Source organism: Palaemon carinicauda, chromosome 1 (genome assembly GCF_036898095.1).
Source record: "Palaemon carinicauda isolate YSFRI2023 chromosome 1, ASM3689809v2, whole genome shotgun sequence".
Classification (NCBI taxonomy): domain Eukaryota; kingdom Metazoa; phylum Arthropoda; class Malacostraca; order Decapoda; family Palaemonidae; genus Palaemon; species Palaemon carinicauda.
Window position 1 is genome coordinate 155,256,346 of NC_090725.1, and position 17,180 is coordinate 155,273,525.

The 17,180-nt window shown below is 37.1% G+C and overlaps 1 protein-coding gene across 5 annotated transcripts in view; it reads left to right on the top strand.

Moving 5' to 3' along the window:
- Positions 1-17,180, top strand: part of Hsf (Heat shock factor) — a 562,710-nt gene that overhangs the window by 293,350 nt on the left and 252,180 nt on the right. For all 5 annotated transcript variants that reach the window (XM_068385887.1, XM_068385865.1, XM_068385876.1 and 2 more), the window contains exon 7: positions 6,392-6,507. In XM_068385887.1, the coding sequence (XP_068241988.1) occupies positions 6,392-6,507 (116 nt within the window). The remainder of the gene's footprint in view (positions 1-6,391; positions 6,508-17,180) is intronic.

A 17,180-nucleotide genomic window follows, 5' to 3' on the forward strand; every position in this document is an offset into this window, starting at 1 on the left:
GTTTTTGTTTCTTGAGGAATTGATCGCCAGAACTAACAAAAGTCATGTTAATTTCATTCTTAAACTCAGGTTGCCATATGTGAACTAAGGTTTTATTTCTTACAGAGAGAGAGAGAGAGAGAGAGAGAGAGAAATTTTTTTTTTTTTTATAATTATACCGTGTACTCTACAAAACCAATCTTTGCAAATCAAATGTATACTGTTTAAAATATGACAAAATATTGCCGACTCGTTACCGAAGTTTAGACTATTCACTGCCGATAAACGAACCCAGTCTACTCGTGAAAACCTTGAACGCCCGAAGGAAAAAATAAAGCTTTTATATATACTGTACTAAACAAAAATAATGCTTCAATATACCATCATTAACACTACCATTAAAATTATCGAAAGGTTAGAGAAAGATAAAGATTGCCGAGAACATAACCACAATTCTGTTTACATTTTGTCAGCTGGACTCTCACAGTTAACAGTTGATTTCATTGTTGTGGAATTTTATCCTTAAATAGGCTTTTTATTATGAAATTATGTTAATAAGATGTAATGTCAATATTTTTTTGTAACATTTATTATAAATCACCGTATTTAGGGCTACCAATAGACTTAAAAAGACAATATATTTGATACGTTTTTTAGTCCTTGACTAGCAGACTTTGAACAGCTTCGCAGATACAGAAAATATATTTTTGGAAAATAGCGATCGCATAAAAGGGGAATCGTATAATTCGAGCACGTATAATTTGGGACCCTACTGTATATATATATTTTTATATATATATATATATATATATATATATATATATATATATATATATATATATATATATATATATATATATATATATATATATTTATATATATATATATGTCATATATTTTATATATATATATATATATATATGTATATATATATATATATATATATATATATATATATATATATATATATATATATATATATATATATATATATATATATATATATATATATATATATATATATATATATATATATATGAATATAGGGTTTTAGCTTATGAAGTAATAATAATAATATTAATAATGATAATAATAATAATAATAATAGTATTCTGGTAATAGACCCTCTTTAAAGCATGTTTCATTAAAAGGGATTGCTTCCTGAGTAGCATTGATTTTACAGCTGAGGTTTTCTATTTCTCCTATTTTCCTTTCTTCCTCAGTACTGTATTGCGTCAGTCACTGTGCTATGTTTGTCGTTAGTAGGGGAGTCTAATATACAAAGAAAAATTCTATAATATCACTAAAAGCAAACTTGTTGAAGTTGGTGCGGTAATGTACGGCTGCTACATGTTATGAGGGGTTGCTGGGTATCTCCATTCATTGTTAGCCAATGTCGGCTGAAAAGCTGTCACGTCTGACGCTGGTCACTGAATTGCTTTTTTGTGGAGCAAGTATCTGGTCTGGCCAAAGCTGCTCTTCCACTGCCTGAGGTGCTCGCCGGGAGTGGTTTTGGCACAATCAGGTCACTTCCGCTCATGTATGTTAAAGGTGGGGGGTATCAAGCTTTGAATCAGTTGAGGCAGGGCTCAGAGTCCAGGTCTGGGAAGTCTCGAGCTGCTCGCTGATTGGCGGAGGCAATTGTCTGGAAAGTCTCGGTCACAGGCAAGTTGTTGGGTCACTGATCGCCGTTGTCATCGTCGGTGTCTAAAGGTTGATGGGGAATGTTCCTAGGACCTGGAAACGGAGACGATGACAACAGCGATCAGAGGCCTGGCAGCTTGCCTGTGACTGAGACTCTCCTGGTGGGCACCTCAGCCAATCAGCAAGCCGCACGGGACTTCCTGGACCTAGACTCGGACCAGCCAAACAGCCTGCCTGACTCTAAAACCTGCTCAGGTAGCTCATTAGCCAATCAGTGCGCCATATCAGGAGCCCTACCTGGACCCATTCAAATCCTAACTCCACCCAACTTAAGTGAATATGAGCGGAGTATCGGCTTGACTGTGATGGAACCCCTACTGGCGAGTGCCTCAGCCAATGGAAGAGCAGGTGATCGGTGCTTGTGGGTGAACACCTTTTCAGCCAGATATCACCTGGTGATGAGAGGACACACCTGGCACCATCTCGTAATGGGTAGCAGCTGAACTTTATTGTGCCAATTTCGACGACTTTACTTTTAGTAGAATTATAAAATTTTTCTTTATATTTGGCTTCCCCCCTACTAATGACAAACATAGCACAGTTTGCGGCAGAAGTAGTATTGAGGCAAAAATGAAAATACAAGCAATAGAAAAGCTCAACTGTAAAATCAATGCTACTGAGACAGTGATCATCGTTAATGAAATAATAATAATAATAATATTGATAATAATAATAATAATAATAATAATAATAATAATAATAATAATAGTATTAGAAACAATAATAATAATAATAATAATAGTAATAATAATAATAATAGTAATGATGATGATGATGATGATGATGATGATGATGATAATAAGAATAATAATAATAATAATATTAATTATAATAATATTAATAAAAATAATTTTGGTTGAAAACTATTGCTGCCTCAGTAGCATTAATTTTACAGTCTATCTTCTTGATAGCTCAGATGATTTTTTCTGGATTACTGCGCTCTTCCAGTAATTGAGCAAAAATCATTCTTCATGATTGGGAAGTCAAGTTCAGGATAATTCTTAACGAGTAATTATTACTAAGTTCACAATTTCGGTAAAAAAACTGTTATCAGTGAAGTGTTTCGAAAGGATCACCTCCCATCCTCAGGCAGTAGTGGAATGGGTAAAACGATGCTGGCAACATCCACTGAATGCATCTTCACTTTAATGTTCCTGTTGGAGAGACAATTGACCTGATTTTGGAGAAAGTCTACAAGGACCCTTCTACGTTAACTCTGAACATCCCTTAGGAAACCTTTCGCTCCCTCCCTGAAATATATACCAGGAAAGCCCCTTTCACCACCAACAGGGGCCACACATACATACAGAAGGATGGTGTGGTGATGGTTTCTGCCCTTGGTGTGCTGTTTGCCAACTTCTACATGGAATTTATTGAAGAAAAGGTCTTCTCACGCAAACAACGACCTAATGTGTATGTGAGATATATTGATGATACCTTCATCACGCCTCCTTCCGTCCAGAACAATGAGACTCTTTGCAGGATGTTTGAGGAGTGCAGTTCCCTTAGGTTCACTGTGGAGCTCAGCAATGATGGTCAACTGCCCTTACTAGATGTCCTCACCTCGCCGAGTTCTTTAGAATACAACACTTGTGTCTACACCAAGCCCATCAACCTTGCATTATGCCTCAATGAGGAAAGAGAATGTTCTGCCAGGTATAAGGCCTATGTCTGCAGGGCCCTCACTCGTGGCTCCGCCTGGGCTGTCACACATGAAGAACTTGATCGCTTCACCAAGGTCCTTGTGAATAATGGCTATTCAAACAGGCAAGTAAACCGCAAGGTCAAGCTAGCACTGGACACTTGGTACCAGGGTGATCAATGAACCGAGGACACCACCATCATCAACCTATACTACAAAGGGTATATGCACAAAGAATACCGGAGGGACAAGAAAGCATTGAAGGACATTTTCAACAACTACATCTCCCCCGTAAGATGTGAACACCGAGACCAAGTTTATAATCTACCACTAGACGGCGAAGATGAGGTCCCTTATCATAAGGAATAACCCAACTCTGCCTACTCGAGACTTCCTTAGGCAGTCCAATGTGGTTTATTCCTACATATGCCCTGGTTGTTACATAGGAATGACCCCTATGGGACTGTCTAAGAGACTCTGTCTGTCATGTTCAGCAAGAAACAATAAGAGCTCATGCTCTTCTGGTGCACAACCACAACATTAAACGTGAGGTGATTGTGCTCCTAACAGCAGAAGACTTAGGATCCTTGAAGCTCTCCTCATACAGTGAGAAAAACCATCCCTCTATACGACCCAATGTATGTTCCTGCCCAAGGAACAACATCTGAAAAAATTACCAATGGACAAGACATACCAAACCTAGACCACCCTGATCAATGGCCAAACAGCATGCCTAACACCAATCCCAGCCACCATTGCCATTTAAAAGAACGTTGTTAGCATCGTATCATTCATTCCACTACAGCCTGAAGAAGGGAGATGATCCTCTTGAAACTTGTCGCTGATAACTTTTTTTTTTTTTTTTTTTACCTAAATTGTGAACTCTGTATTAAATAGTCGACTAAGACATATCATGAATTTGATTTCCCAACCATGAAGAATGACTTGCTTAATTACTGGCAGAACGCAGTGATCCAGTAAAGATCATCCGAGCTATCAAGAAGATAGACTGTAAAATTAATGATACTGAGACCGCTATTGTTTTCACACAAACATGCCTTCAAGAGGATCTACTACCAAAAGAATAATAATGATGATAATAATAATAATAATAATAATAATAATAATAATAATAATAATAATAATAATAGTAGTAATGATGATAAAGTAATGGTAGGAGGCCATTGATATTTTACTCTGAAGGCTTTATGCCGTAATAATAATGGGTCTAGTAGAACTTACAAGTCCATTATGATCTTTCTCACCTTTTGATAGGAAAAAAAATTCCCTCATTTTATCTGCCTTGGGTAATACCGGTACTCTTTTAAAATTTCAGTGAGTGTGTTCCTTGGTTAAATGCCTCTGACATCCAACCATCCCTTGTTGAGAAATAAGAAATATTTTGGATAAATTTTTGAAAATTTACTTTTGATTTGAAGAAATTATCTGTGTAGGCTATTATCATCATCATCATCATCATCATTGAAATAGATGTCATATATAAACTATGAAGAGACTTATGTTAGCCTGTTCAAAATAAAAACATTCACTATGAGATTGATCTTCTGAAGTTCCACTGATTAAATTGCCCGATTAGGAAGATCATTCCACAATCTGGTCACAGATGGAGTAAAGCTACTAGAATACTGTAGAGGTTTAGACTGTACCTAATATTCTAGTCTTATCAAGTGCTGTTTCATGATGTAACTTATTTTCTTCAGGGCTGAGAATGTACTCAGCCATTTTACTTTTTAATTCCCTACAGTTATCAGAACGAATTAGGGTAATATAAGAAATAATGTTACTTTTATAAAGATTCTGTTTTTAAATTTTTAAAAGTTTTTTTTAAAGGTATCACGGATATAACAGTTTTTGTTTGACTAACAAATTGGCCATTAGAAATCACTGTATATCAGATAGACTTTTCTATAGATTGCAGGTTGTCTTCTATTATATTTTGAGGGAGAAAAGTTTATTTTATTTCTCTACCTTATTTCAGAATTGATTATTTTTACTCTTATCAGACTCTGTGCCACATTGCCATTTTGGTGAGGAAAGGTGGGGATATGTATAGAGATGTAGAGATGTATAGTTGGAAAACACCACTGATATATATTGAGTGTAAATGTCATGATGGGTTTATGAATTTAGACTTTCCTAGGTAACATTTGTAAAATGGCATTTTATTGCTAGTTAAGAGCTCAGTGACAAGGTAACACAATGAGTTCATTTCATGTCAGAGGAAGGACTTGAAGGTTTACATGTACAAAGAGGTAGTTCAGTGCTGCTCATTGCTTGAAAATTTTTTGGAAAGAATGGTTGACAGCGATTCAATGGTTTACGTTGTGGGTATTTGCAAGGCTTTATTTGAAAGAAGCCTCATTTTATCAGAAATTACTAGGCATTAAGTGCTGAGGTAACTGGAGTGATATGGTGTAAATGAGGATTTTACTCTATTTGCATAAACTTAGTTTAAGTTATACCTTTATTTTTCTCAGTGAGATAGTTCAAGGTTTTATTTTTTATATATATGAGACTTTAGTTTTAAGAGGAGAATAGGGAGTATGTGTAGAACTGGAACCCAGAGGCAAAACTCAAGTGGTGGTTAATTTATCAATTTTAGATTATTACTTTCCCATCTCTTTCCTTCACTATCCTGCCTCCACCAGAGTGTAAGAATCAGCAATATGACCATCAGGGAAGTTTTATAAAGATAAAATAATTTTAATAATAGAATCTATTGTTTTTTTATTAACCTGATGTTCATATACTCTATTGATCAATACTGTAATGTCAAGAGATTAATGGTTGGGTTTGCAACTTGATATCTGAAAAACAGGAAGTAATCTGTCGTTATTGATTAGTTGGTTGCCACCAGATTGCTTGGTAGTTCCCAGAGGTGGATGCATTTTGCAAGGGAAGAGAACATGAAATTTGTATTTTGTGGTGGACGTCAACATGACTATGCATAGAGGCAATGCTGGTGTATATAAAAATGATAAATTGTATCATTAAAATTAGTTTTTTTTCCTAAGTTAATGACAATTTGTTGAAATTTATTTGCAGGACAGTTTCCAGTGCAGGTCAAGACATCAATGAGCCTAGTACTATTTTGTTGGTAGATGGTGAGCCATTCATTGATAACTATGCATCACATCCATCTACGTCAATCCCCATTAGAGGTAACTCAGAGACATTAATATTATGCTGCTATTGTATGTGATTTAATTTTTCATTCTCCATTTTGTTGTTTCAAAGCATCTTCATAGATATGACAGCATGTTGTCATGTTTTGACTGCACATAGAAACATGCATGTTGTTTCAAAACATCTTTATAGATATGGCAGTAGATATGGCAGTATGTAGTCACAAGAATAAAGGGTTTGGTTAACAATAAGAAGTAGCCATGCGCCTTTTCTCTACAAATAAGGGTGTTTCAACATTGAGTCATTCTCAAAAAAGTCCCAAGATTGGAAGCAGAGAGATCACCATAATTAGAATTTTTACATTAGGTTTTCCATTAAAGGACTGGAGTTTTGTGAGGTCACTTATCTGTTTGATATATTTCTTTAAACTCTTCAGGGGGACTTGCATAACACTGTAGGTTATAACCTTGTTTTTGCATGTACTTACAAAGAGAAACAGACTGGGGAAGTTGCATTCGAATTCTTTTGGTGTCTTCAAAGATATTGGGAAGGGGCTGTCACTGGATAGAAATTAAAGTTCCTTTTGTTATACTGTAGATAAACGAAGAAGGAAAAGGATGACAATGAATGCTGTGGAACATTCCTGACTGTTAATGGTTTGGGTCTTCAATGTAAAGTTAGGAACGAACAATAAACTCTCTTAAAACCAACCTTTAGCATAAAAGAAGAGTATGAAGGTTTGCTGACCTATCTCCGAAATGCAAATACCATGAAAAAATCCGTCATCAGTGTTAGATCCAGCCTATTGTAATTTTTTGTACAATGACTTGAGTAAATTCAAAACCAGAAAAAAAAAATTATCAAGAAGCCTTGATGAAACCTTGAGAAAGCTTCATCTTGAAATACTAGATAATTTAATTTCAGTTTATTGAAGAACTCACGTTTGTTCACAAAGCTCGAATACATGAAAGTGTGGCTCTGTAGTCCATGTTAGCTGAAAAGCTAAGTCCCCTTGCATTTAACCAATTGCAGAATCGATTCAGTTCAGGCAAGTAGAGGTTGTTCTATAATTTCAGCTGCCTCCTCTGGACATTTTCCACATAGACTACCATATAAACTCTAGCTGTAAAAAAATTGTTTGATAGGCAGCAATTACACACACAGGTTGTCTCAGGGTAGATATAATTTTTTTTCTTAGGTGATCTGTTTCTTCTTCCTGAGATTGATTGCTTCTACTTTGTAACTTACACTAGCAAACATGAGGCTGTATGAGGCTGTCCTATGATAACTAACCTAGCATCTTGGACCATGTATTACTGTGAGCTTTCAAGTAATCCACTGTTGTTGAGTTGTTAGTTATCACATCTATTATTATTCTGCCATAATTAGAGTGAATACTTGGGTGCCTTAGAAGACAGCCCATAATTCAAGGAAATTGATCTGTTGCCTCGTGGTCTGCGAAGTTCAAGAATCTGTCACCTGGTGAGCAAGTAGGTATACTCCCTACCTTTACTTTACTCATTTTTTAACATCAAAACCTCCAAGGTGAGGATACTAGCAAAATTCTTAGGGGAATTCTGCTACTATGAAACATCCTTCAAGATATCATCTGTGATTACATCTTTATAAGTGTGTTGTAGTTATACTGCTGACCATGACCTCATTTGTTGCTGCTTTAAAGCTGCATTCAGGTATTATTATTATCATTATCAATTGCTAAGCTACAACCTTAGTTGGAAAAGCAGGATGCTATAAGCCCAGGGGCCCCAACAGGGAAAATAGCCCTGTGAGGAAAGGAAACAAGGAAAAATAATATATTCTAAGAACAGTAACTTTAAAATAAATATTTCATACATAAACTTCAAATAATTTAACAAAACAAGAGGAATAGAAATTAGATAGAATAGTGTGGCCGAGTGTACCCTCAAAGAAGAGAACTCTAACCCAAGACAGTGGAAGACCATGGTACAGAGGCTATGGCACTACCCAAGACTAGAGACCAATGGTTTGATTTTGGAGTGTCCTCCTAGAAGAGCTGCTTACCATAGCTAAAGAGTCTCTTCTACCCTTACTAAGAGGAAAGTAGCCACTGACCAATTACAGTGCAGTAGTTAACCCCTTGGGTGAAGAAGAATTGTTTGGTAATCTCAGTGTTGTCAGGTGTATGAGGACAGAGGAGGATCTGTAAAGAATAGGCCAGACTATTCAGTGTATGAGTAGGCAAAGGGAAAGAACCATAACCAGAGAGAAGGATCCAGTGTAGTGCTGTCTGGCCAGTCAAATGATCCCATAACTCTTTAGCGGTAGTATCTCAATGGGCAGCTGGTGCCCTGGCCAACCTACTACCTAGGGAAGTAGCCTTTCTGGAGTGATAAAGTACCGATCCAGGGATTGCCATAACTTTGATGGAGTGTATGGATAGTGCCAGAAGTACTGGGTCAACAGTGGCAATCTTTTGATTCATTTAAATCAAGAGCTGTCTCTGCATCATTGTTCATACCTGAGTATGCAGGTCTTGTCAATGGACTAGTACCTAATTGTGGTGGCCTATTGGAAACATCCCTGCCTGGTAATCACCAAACTGGGTCCTAGCCCCGCTCAAACTTGTTAGTTTCTTTAATGTCTGCAACCTCACCATCCTTGTGAGCTAAGGATGAAGGGTTTGGGAGAGCCTATAAGTCTACCTGGTGAGTCATCGGCAGCTACTGCCTGGCCTTCCCTTTTCCTAGCTTGGGTGGGGAAGGGGTTTTGGCACTGATTTTATGTGCATATATGGTCAATCTTTAGGGCATTATCACTGTCCTTTGCCTCTGTCATTCACAAATAACCTTTAAACCTTTAAAATATAAACATCCCTAATGATGATAAAATTTGAACAAAAGGATCATGGAAAACTCCTATTTACATACACTGCTTCTAGTGCTGAGGATCAGATGTAGACGTGTAGTAGTTCTGTAGCAGATTAGTAAGACCGTGTTGATATACCTTATCCATCCAAACAATGTGAAGGTATATCCTTGAAGCTTGATCTGGTGGGATGTTGAAAAATGCATTTGCATGCTGAGGACCATGAAGGCTGGAAAGGCCCTTATCAAGATGAATTGATGAACCAAAGGCACTTTGTTCCTACACAAATACAAACTTTTCTTTAATAAGAATGTGCTTTTATTGAAGCTGGACACGCCTGTTAAGACGTAAAATGAGGAAGTGGTTCATTCTCGCTTTGTTTATTATCTTAAGTCTTCAATGACCTTGTTATAGAATATAATGCCCTCTGTTTTAGCCCATTGTTATGACTATTAAACAAAAACCTTTAAATACATGGTTTACAAGCCAATTTACTAATGGCTGTTTGTGTTAAATATTAAAGGAAGTGTTCTTGAAATAATCTCCATTGCAGTTGATTCAAGCATTTCTTAGGCTTTCTTTGAGCAGAGAAGGTTAGGTTTGTTGTTTATAAAGAGTATTTCAGTTTTTGTTATATTGAATTTAACATCATTAAGGGGGCCGGCCGGAATGCCAATATATGGGGGTATAGAAAGAAAAACACAAATTCCTGAAAATATTCACTGAATTTCGTATGGTAATGGAGAAGGTGTATAAGAAATATTTTGTCAAAATTCCTCTTACTTTCATAGATACAGGGTAATTAGTAAAAGTAACTCAATAAACCATAAACATTGTTCCCTACAAGAAAATGCAGTATTTCATCTGTTATCGTAAATTTTTATAATTATTACATTTTAATATAAAAGAAATTGTGGACAATGTCACGTGTATAACTTCCACGAGTTGCAGACGATGTTTTTATTACACCCTTTGCCCTTCAGTCCTACAACAAACCTTTAGTTGGCGGTTACCTAAAGTAGGCTAGGTCCAGATATTAGTTTTAGATAATTAGTAACCTTTGATAATGAAAGTAAGTCTGCAAACCAGTGGTGGCAGGGCACACCATAATGACGTCTTCAGGCTTATGTCTTTACTAGACCACATTCAAAACCAAAGGATTACAAAGTCATCCTATTCTGGATAGAGGAGCTGCTTTTAATTTTGGCAACATGTATCAGCCTATGTAAATTTTGTGAAAAAATAGGGAATAGGTCTTTGATTCAGAAGTGGGACAATGTCTAAGGTACAATTCAATGATCGGGGCCCTATATTGGTCATGTAGATAAATAGTCTAATTGGTAAAATAGTTCCTCAGTGGGTTACAGGAACTCAGGAAAGTCTGTTGCCTGATGTGTTGACAAACCCATGCTCTATGGCTCATAAGAATTATTACATGGGAGCTGGTTCATTATTTTGTCTGTGCCACCTATGGGTGACAAATGGTCTTCAGTGCAAAGGACACAATGTACCTCTGGAAAGTTTGCAGCATGATGAAATTACAATTTATAGCATTCCAAAAAGTTCAGCTTAGCAGAAAGAGAGTAGTGCTTCCATGCAGGTTTGCGCTACATTCGTATGTCTTGAAATTTGGAAATGATTGGGGTCATCTCTATGTATCCACTATGACCCTACCACATTGATACACTGCTTTTTCTTCAGATTAGCGAAGTTAAGCAATGACTCAGCGGATTGACGTGTTTGCAAACACTTTTAGATGCTCTTCACAAACAATGATAAGGGTATTTTGCTATCTTGTTCTGGGTACTTAAGCATTCTTGTTATGTATCCCTTAACATAAAAGATAGTTACTGTTAGCAACATGAAAATCTCCTCTTACTCTGATCTAGCACACGTGAAACAAATTGCAGGCGCTCTTTGAACCATAATGATTTAAATAGCCTTGTTCGGGACTTAAGGGAACTGATCCGCGGAACTGAACCATCTGCAGTTAAAGTTCCAAAGAAGTTTATCACACTAATCAGTCCACTCACACAAATCATTTTATAGGTGGCTCATCTGAATACATCAATTTTGACATTGAATCACCTAGGGACTCTAGGTGACATTCTCAAACCTCTGGTTTTCATAACCCTCTAGATAACCATTTATAGGTCAAAAAGACTGCATACCATTATTTTTTATCAAAGAAAGTCATTAGTTAATTTTCAAGGGTGTCAGCCTAAGGATATATCAACATAGGCACTACGTTGGCCAGGGCGCCAGCCACCCGTTGAGATACTGCTGCCATTATTATTATGATTTTTTATTATTACTTGCTAGGCTACAACCCTAGTTGGAAAAGCAGGATGATATAAGCCCAGGGGCCCAGTGAGGAAAGGAAACAAGGAAAAATAAAGCATTTGAAGAACAGTAACAACATTAAAATAAGTATTTCCTATATAAACTATAAAAACTTTAACAAAATAAGAGGAAGAGAAATAAGATAGAATAGTGTGCCCGAGTATACCCTCAAGCAAGAGAACTCTAACCCAAGACAGTGGAAGGCCATGGTACAGAGGCTGTGGCACTACCCAAGACTAGAGAACAATGGTTTGATTTTGGAGTGTCCTTCTCCTAGAAGAGCTGCTTATCATAGCTAAAGAGTCCCTTCTACCCTTACCAAGAGGAAAGTGGCCACTGAACGATTACAGTGCAGTAGTTAACCCCTTTAGAGAAAAAGAATTGTTTGGTGATCTTTGTGTTGTCAGGTGTATGAGGACAGAGGAGAATGTGTAAAGAATAAGCCAAACTATTCTGTTTATGTGTAGCCGAAAGGAAAATGAACCGTAACCAGAGAGAATGATCCAAAGTATAGTAGTATTGTCTGGCCAGTCAAAGGACCCATAACTCTCTAGCGGTAGTATTTCAACGGGTGGCTGGTGCACTAGCCAACCTACTACTACCTAGAGAGTTATTGGGTCCTTTGACTGGCCAGAAAGTACTACATTTGATCCTTCTCTGGTTACGGTTTATTTTCACTTTGCCTGCACGTGCACCGAATAGTTTGGCCTATTCTTTACATATTTTGCTCTGTCCTCATACATTTGACACCAGTGAAATTACCAGGCAATTCTTCTTTGCTCAAGGGGTTAACTTCTGTACTTTAGTTGTTCAGCGGCTATTTTATTCTTTGGAAGACTAGAAGAGACTCTCTAGCTATGGTAAGCAGCTCCTCTAGGAGAAGAGTGTTCCAAAATCAAACCATTGTTCTCTAGTCTTGGGTAGTGCCATAGCCTCTGTACCATTGCCTTCCGCTTTCGTGGGGTAGAGTTCTTTCTTGAGGGTACACTTGGGCACACTATTCTATTTTATTTCTTTTCCTCTTGTTTTTTTAAGTTTTTACAGTTTATATATGAGATATATTTTATTGTTACTTTTTTATTTAATCATTAATAACCTCTCATATAGTGTATTTATTTCCTTATTTCGTTTCCCTGTTGCCTCACTGGGCTATTTTCCCTGTTGGAAACCTTTTCCTTATAGCATCCTGCTTTTTCAACCAGGGTAGTAGCTTAGAAATTGATGATGATGATGATGATGATGGTTTATAATGTTAACACTTTTTAAGGTGTCTTTATAGAAAAAGAATTTCCAGTCTCAGCCTTTATAAGGAATAGATCAATTCACAACTTGGTGCTCAAGATTCTTGGAGTAGGCCTCTACTTTCCATATATTAGAACAGATATACTGTATTTAAACAGTTATTATTAAAGGCCTTTAGTAATCATGTATACTTTTCATTATTGCACTGTGGGATTACATATTTAGAAGGATTCATTTTGAATATTTGTGAAACTTTGACTAATAGATCTAACACCATTATCTTTTAAGGTCGTCTTTGAGAGTATAAGATATTTGAGCTTTTTTTGGCCTTCATTCAGAGCAAAATTATGATATAGATATATAGTATAAATTTTTAATATATTTTTTATTTAAAATGGATATTGTCTATATCAATGAAAGAAAATACTAATTTGCCAAGATGAATTAGTTCATTTTTATACAGGAAAATACATTATTTCTAAGGAAATATTTATCCAATTAGAGCATTATTCCCAACCGACTTGTGTCGTCATCACAGTGAAAAAGTGGTTGTAAAAGCAAACAGTCAGTGTTGCATCTGTTAAGTCGATGACTACCTGTAGTAAAACTCACTGACCTTTACACAAAATGTCTGCAAGAATGTTCACCTACAGTAATACATAAAATATTTACAAATATCATATTAGGCCAAATAGAAAGACAGCTAGGCATTATTGGTAAAGTTTCTACCTGGTGATCGCCAGACCGGGCTTCGAGTCCTGCTCAAACTCTTTTGGTCTTTGTTCTCTGCAACCTTACCATCGTTTTGAGCTAAGGATGGGGCGTTTGGGCGAGCCTATAGGTCTACCTGCTGAGTCATCTGCAGCCATTGCGTGGCCCTCCATGGTTCTAGCTTGGGTGGAGAGGGGGTTTGGGCGCTGATCATATGGATATATGGTCATTCTCTAGGCATTGTCCTTCTTGATAGGTCAATGTCACTGTCCCTTGCCTCTGCTATTCATGAACGGCCTTTAAACCTTCAAGAGAGCAGGCGGCTTTAGAAGTTGGTATTCAAGAACTGACCATATCCATGTAATTAACCACTTATGGAAAAGTCAGCAGTATATCAAAATACTATGTATGACATATATAGACTATTAGAAAGCTTTTGATTCTGTCAAAACTAAAGCAGTAAGGAAAGCCCTTCAAAAATAAAGAATAGATGAGTCTTATGTTAGAGGAATTGAAGATATCTATACGGGAAGTACAGCAATCCTAAAACTACAAAAAGATAGAAACTTCCAATTAGGAAAGGAGTTGGGCAGGGAGACACCATTGCTCCTAAATTATTCACAGCGGGCCTCGAAAATTTTTTAAGAATTTAAAGGGATAATGTAGGAATTAACATTAATGGGGAACACCTTAATAACTTGAAAGTTTTGCTAATGACATAGTTCTACTTAGTTAATTATGGGAGGAATTGCAAAAGAGGATGGAAGATTTGAATAGGAAAAGCATAAATGTATGACTGAAAATTAATATTAGTAAAACTAAGATAATGTTCAATGACAATGCAGAGACAACAAATGAAGGTTATAGACAAACCTCTGAAGACTGTTAATATATATACTGTATATACATATACAGTATGCATATACCGACATCAAACAAATGAAACAAAAAAGGGGACCTCTCCTCTCTACGTTCCTCCCAGCCTGACAAGGAACTCAACCGAGTTCGGCTGGTACTGCTAGGGTGCCACAGCCCACCCTCCCCCGTTTTCCACCACAGATGAAGCTTCATAATGCTGAATCCCCTACTGCTGCTACCTCCGCGGTCATCCAAGGTACCGGAGGAAGTAGCAGGGCCTACCGAAACTGCGTCACAATCGCTCGCCATTCATTCCTATTTCTAGCATGCTCTTTTGCCTCTCTCACATCTATCCTCCTATCACCCAGAGCTTCCTTCACTCCATCCATCCACCCAAACCTTGGCCTTCCTCTTGTACTTCTCCCATCAACTCTTGCATTCATCACCTTCTTTAGCAGACAGTCATTTTCCATTCTCTCAACATGGCCAAACCACCTCAACACATTCATATCCACTCTAGCTGCTAACTCATTTCTTACACCCGTTCTCACCCTCACTATTTCATTCCTAACTCTATCTACTCGAGATACACCAGCCATTTCTGTTTCTCCGTCACTTTCATTCCCCACAACTCCGATCCATACATCACAGTTGGTACAATCACTTTCTCATACAGAACTCTCTTTACATTCATGCCCAACCTTCTATTTTTTACTACTCCCTCAACTGCCCCCAACACTTTGCATCCTTCATTCACTCTCTGACGTACATCTGCTTCCACTCCACCATTTGCTGCAACAACAGACCCCAAGTACTTAAACTGATCCACCTCCACAAGTAATATATATATATATATATATATATACTATGTATATATATTTATACAGTGGAACCTCTACATACGATTGCCTTTACACACGATTGTTCCAACATCCGAAGTAAAATTCGATCAAATTTTCCTCTCGACGCTTGAAGACATGATCCAATATCCGACTTAGATCTTGTTCACGCCGGTAGACAGCAGCACGTCGGAGGGACTCCATTGAGTGTTGATTCGTTCAGTTCTCTGTTCTCGTGCGCGTCGTGTGGTTGTCCTCTGTTCGGTCTGTTATAAACAGTGCTTATTATCTTAATTTTCTCACGTTTCACATTTTATTTTACGTATAATCATGGATCCTAAGAAGCTTAGTTTTGGTACAGGTATTAGTAATGGTGAGAAAAGGAAGAAGGCAATGCTTTCATAGAATCGAAGCAAGAAATTATAGAAAAACATGAGCGCGGTGTGCGTGTGAGTGATCTGGCTAAACAATATGGCCGGAATATGTCTACGATCTCGACTATCATCAAGCAGAAGGAAGCCATTAAAGCAGTCAAACCATCAAAGGGGATCAAAGTGAAGCAAAGAAAACTAAGATTGAATTGAAGTGAAAGTGATGAAAATTAAAAATCAAAAAGGAAAAAAAAAATAAAAAAAAAAATAAGCTAAGTTGGGTTAAAGTTCAGGTAGTGTAGGTTAGAGTAAGTTACGGAACGTTATCTCAGTCACCATCTCTACCTCCTTGCTGACCGTCCGTCTCCTCCTGCGTAGAAAATCCTACACATGCGTTTGACTGTCTCTGAGGTAAAGTGACAATAAAAAACCCTCTCCTGTATCTACATCCTGTGAGACATCAATAAGGAGATGGAGCTGGGGGGAATAAAACTTCTAGAATACTGAGTAGTATTGAGCCTCATGATGGAGAAGGCCTGGCTATTAGAATTAACTGCCTGCCTAGTATTACGAACAGGATGGAATTGTCCAGGAAGATCTGAATGTAAAGGATGGTCAGAGTTATAAAAAATCTTATGCAACATGCATAATGAACTAATTGAACGACGGTGCCAGGGATTAATATCTAGATCAGGAATAAGAAATTTAATAGACCGTAAGTTTCTGTCCAACAAATTAAGATGAGAATCAGCAGCTGAAGACCAGACAGGAGGACAATACTCAAAACAAGGTAGACTGAAAGATTTAAAACACTTCTTCAGAATAGATTGATCACTCAAAATCTTGTAAGTCTTTCTCAATAAGCCAATTTTTTGTACAATTGAAGAAGTCACAGACCTATTGTGTTTCTCAAAAGTAAATTTGCTGTCGAGAATCACACCTAAAATTTTAAGTCATAAAAATTTAAAGAAACATTATCAATAGTGAGATCCGGATGTTGAGGAGCCACGGTCCTTGACCTACTTACAATCATACTTTGACTTTTGTTAGGATTCAACTTCATACCCCATAATTTGTTCCATGCACTAATTTTAGCTAAATCTCTATTAAGGGATTCACCAACCCCAGATCTACATTCAGGGGATGGAATTGATGCAAAGAGAGTAGCAGCATCTGCACATGCAACAAGCTTGTTTTCTAGGCCAAACTACATGACTTGTGTATTAGTATGAAAAGTAATGGGCCAAGAACACTACCCTGTGGAACACTGGATATCACATTCCTATACTCACTATGGTGTCCATCAAGAACAACTCTTTGAGATCTATTACTTGAAAAATCAATAATAATACTAAGAAACGACCCACCCACTCCCAACTGTTTGAGTTTAAAAACAAGGGTGAGATCTATTACTTGAAAAATCAATAATAATACTAAGAAACGACCCACCCACTCCCAACTGTTTGAGTTTAAAAACAAGGGCCTCATGATTAACAC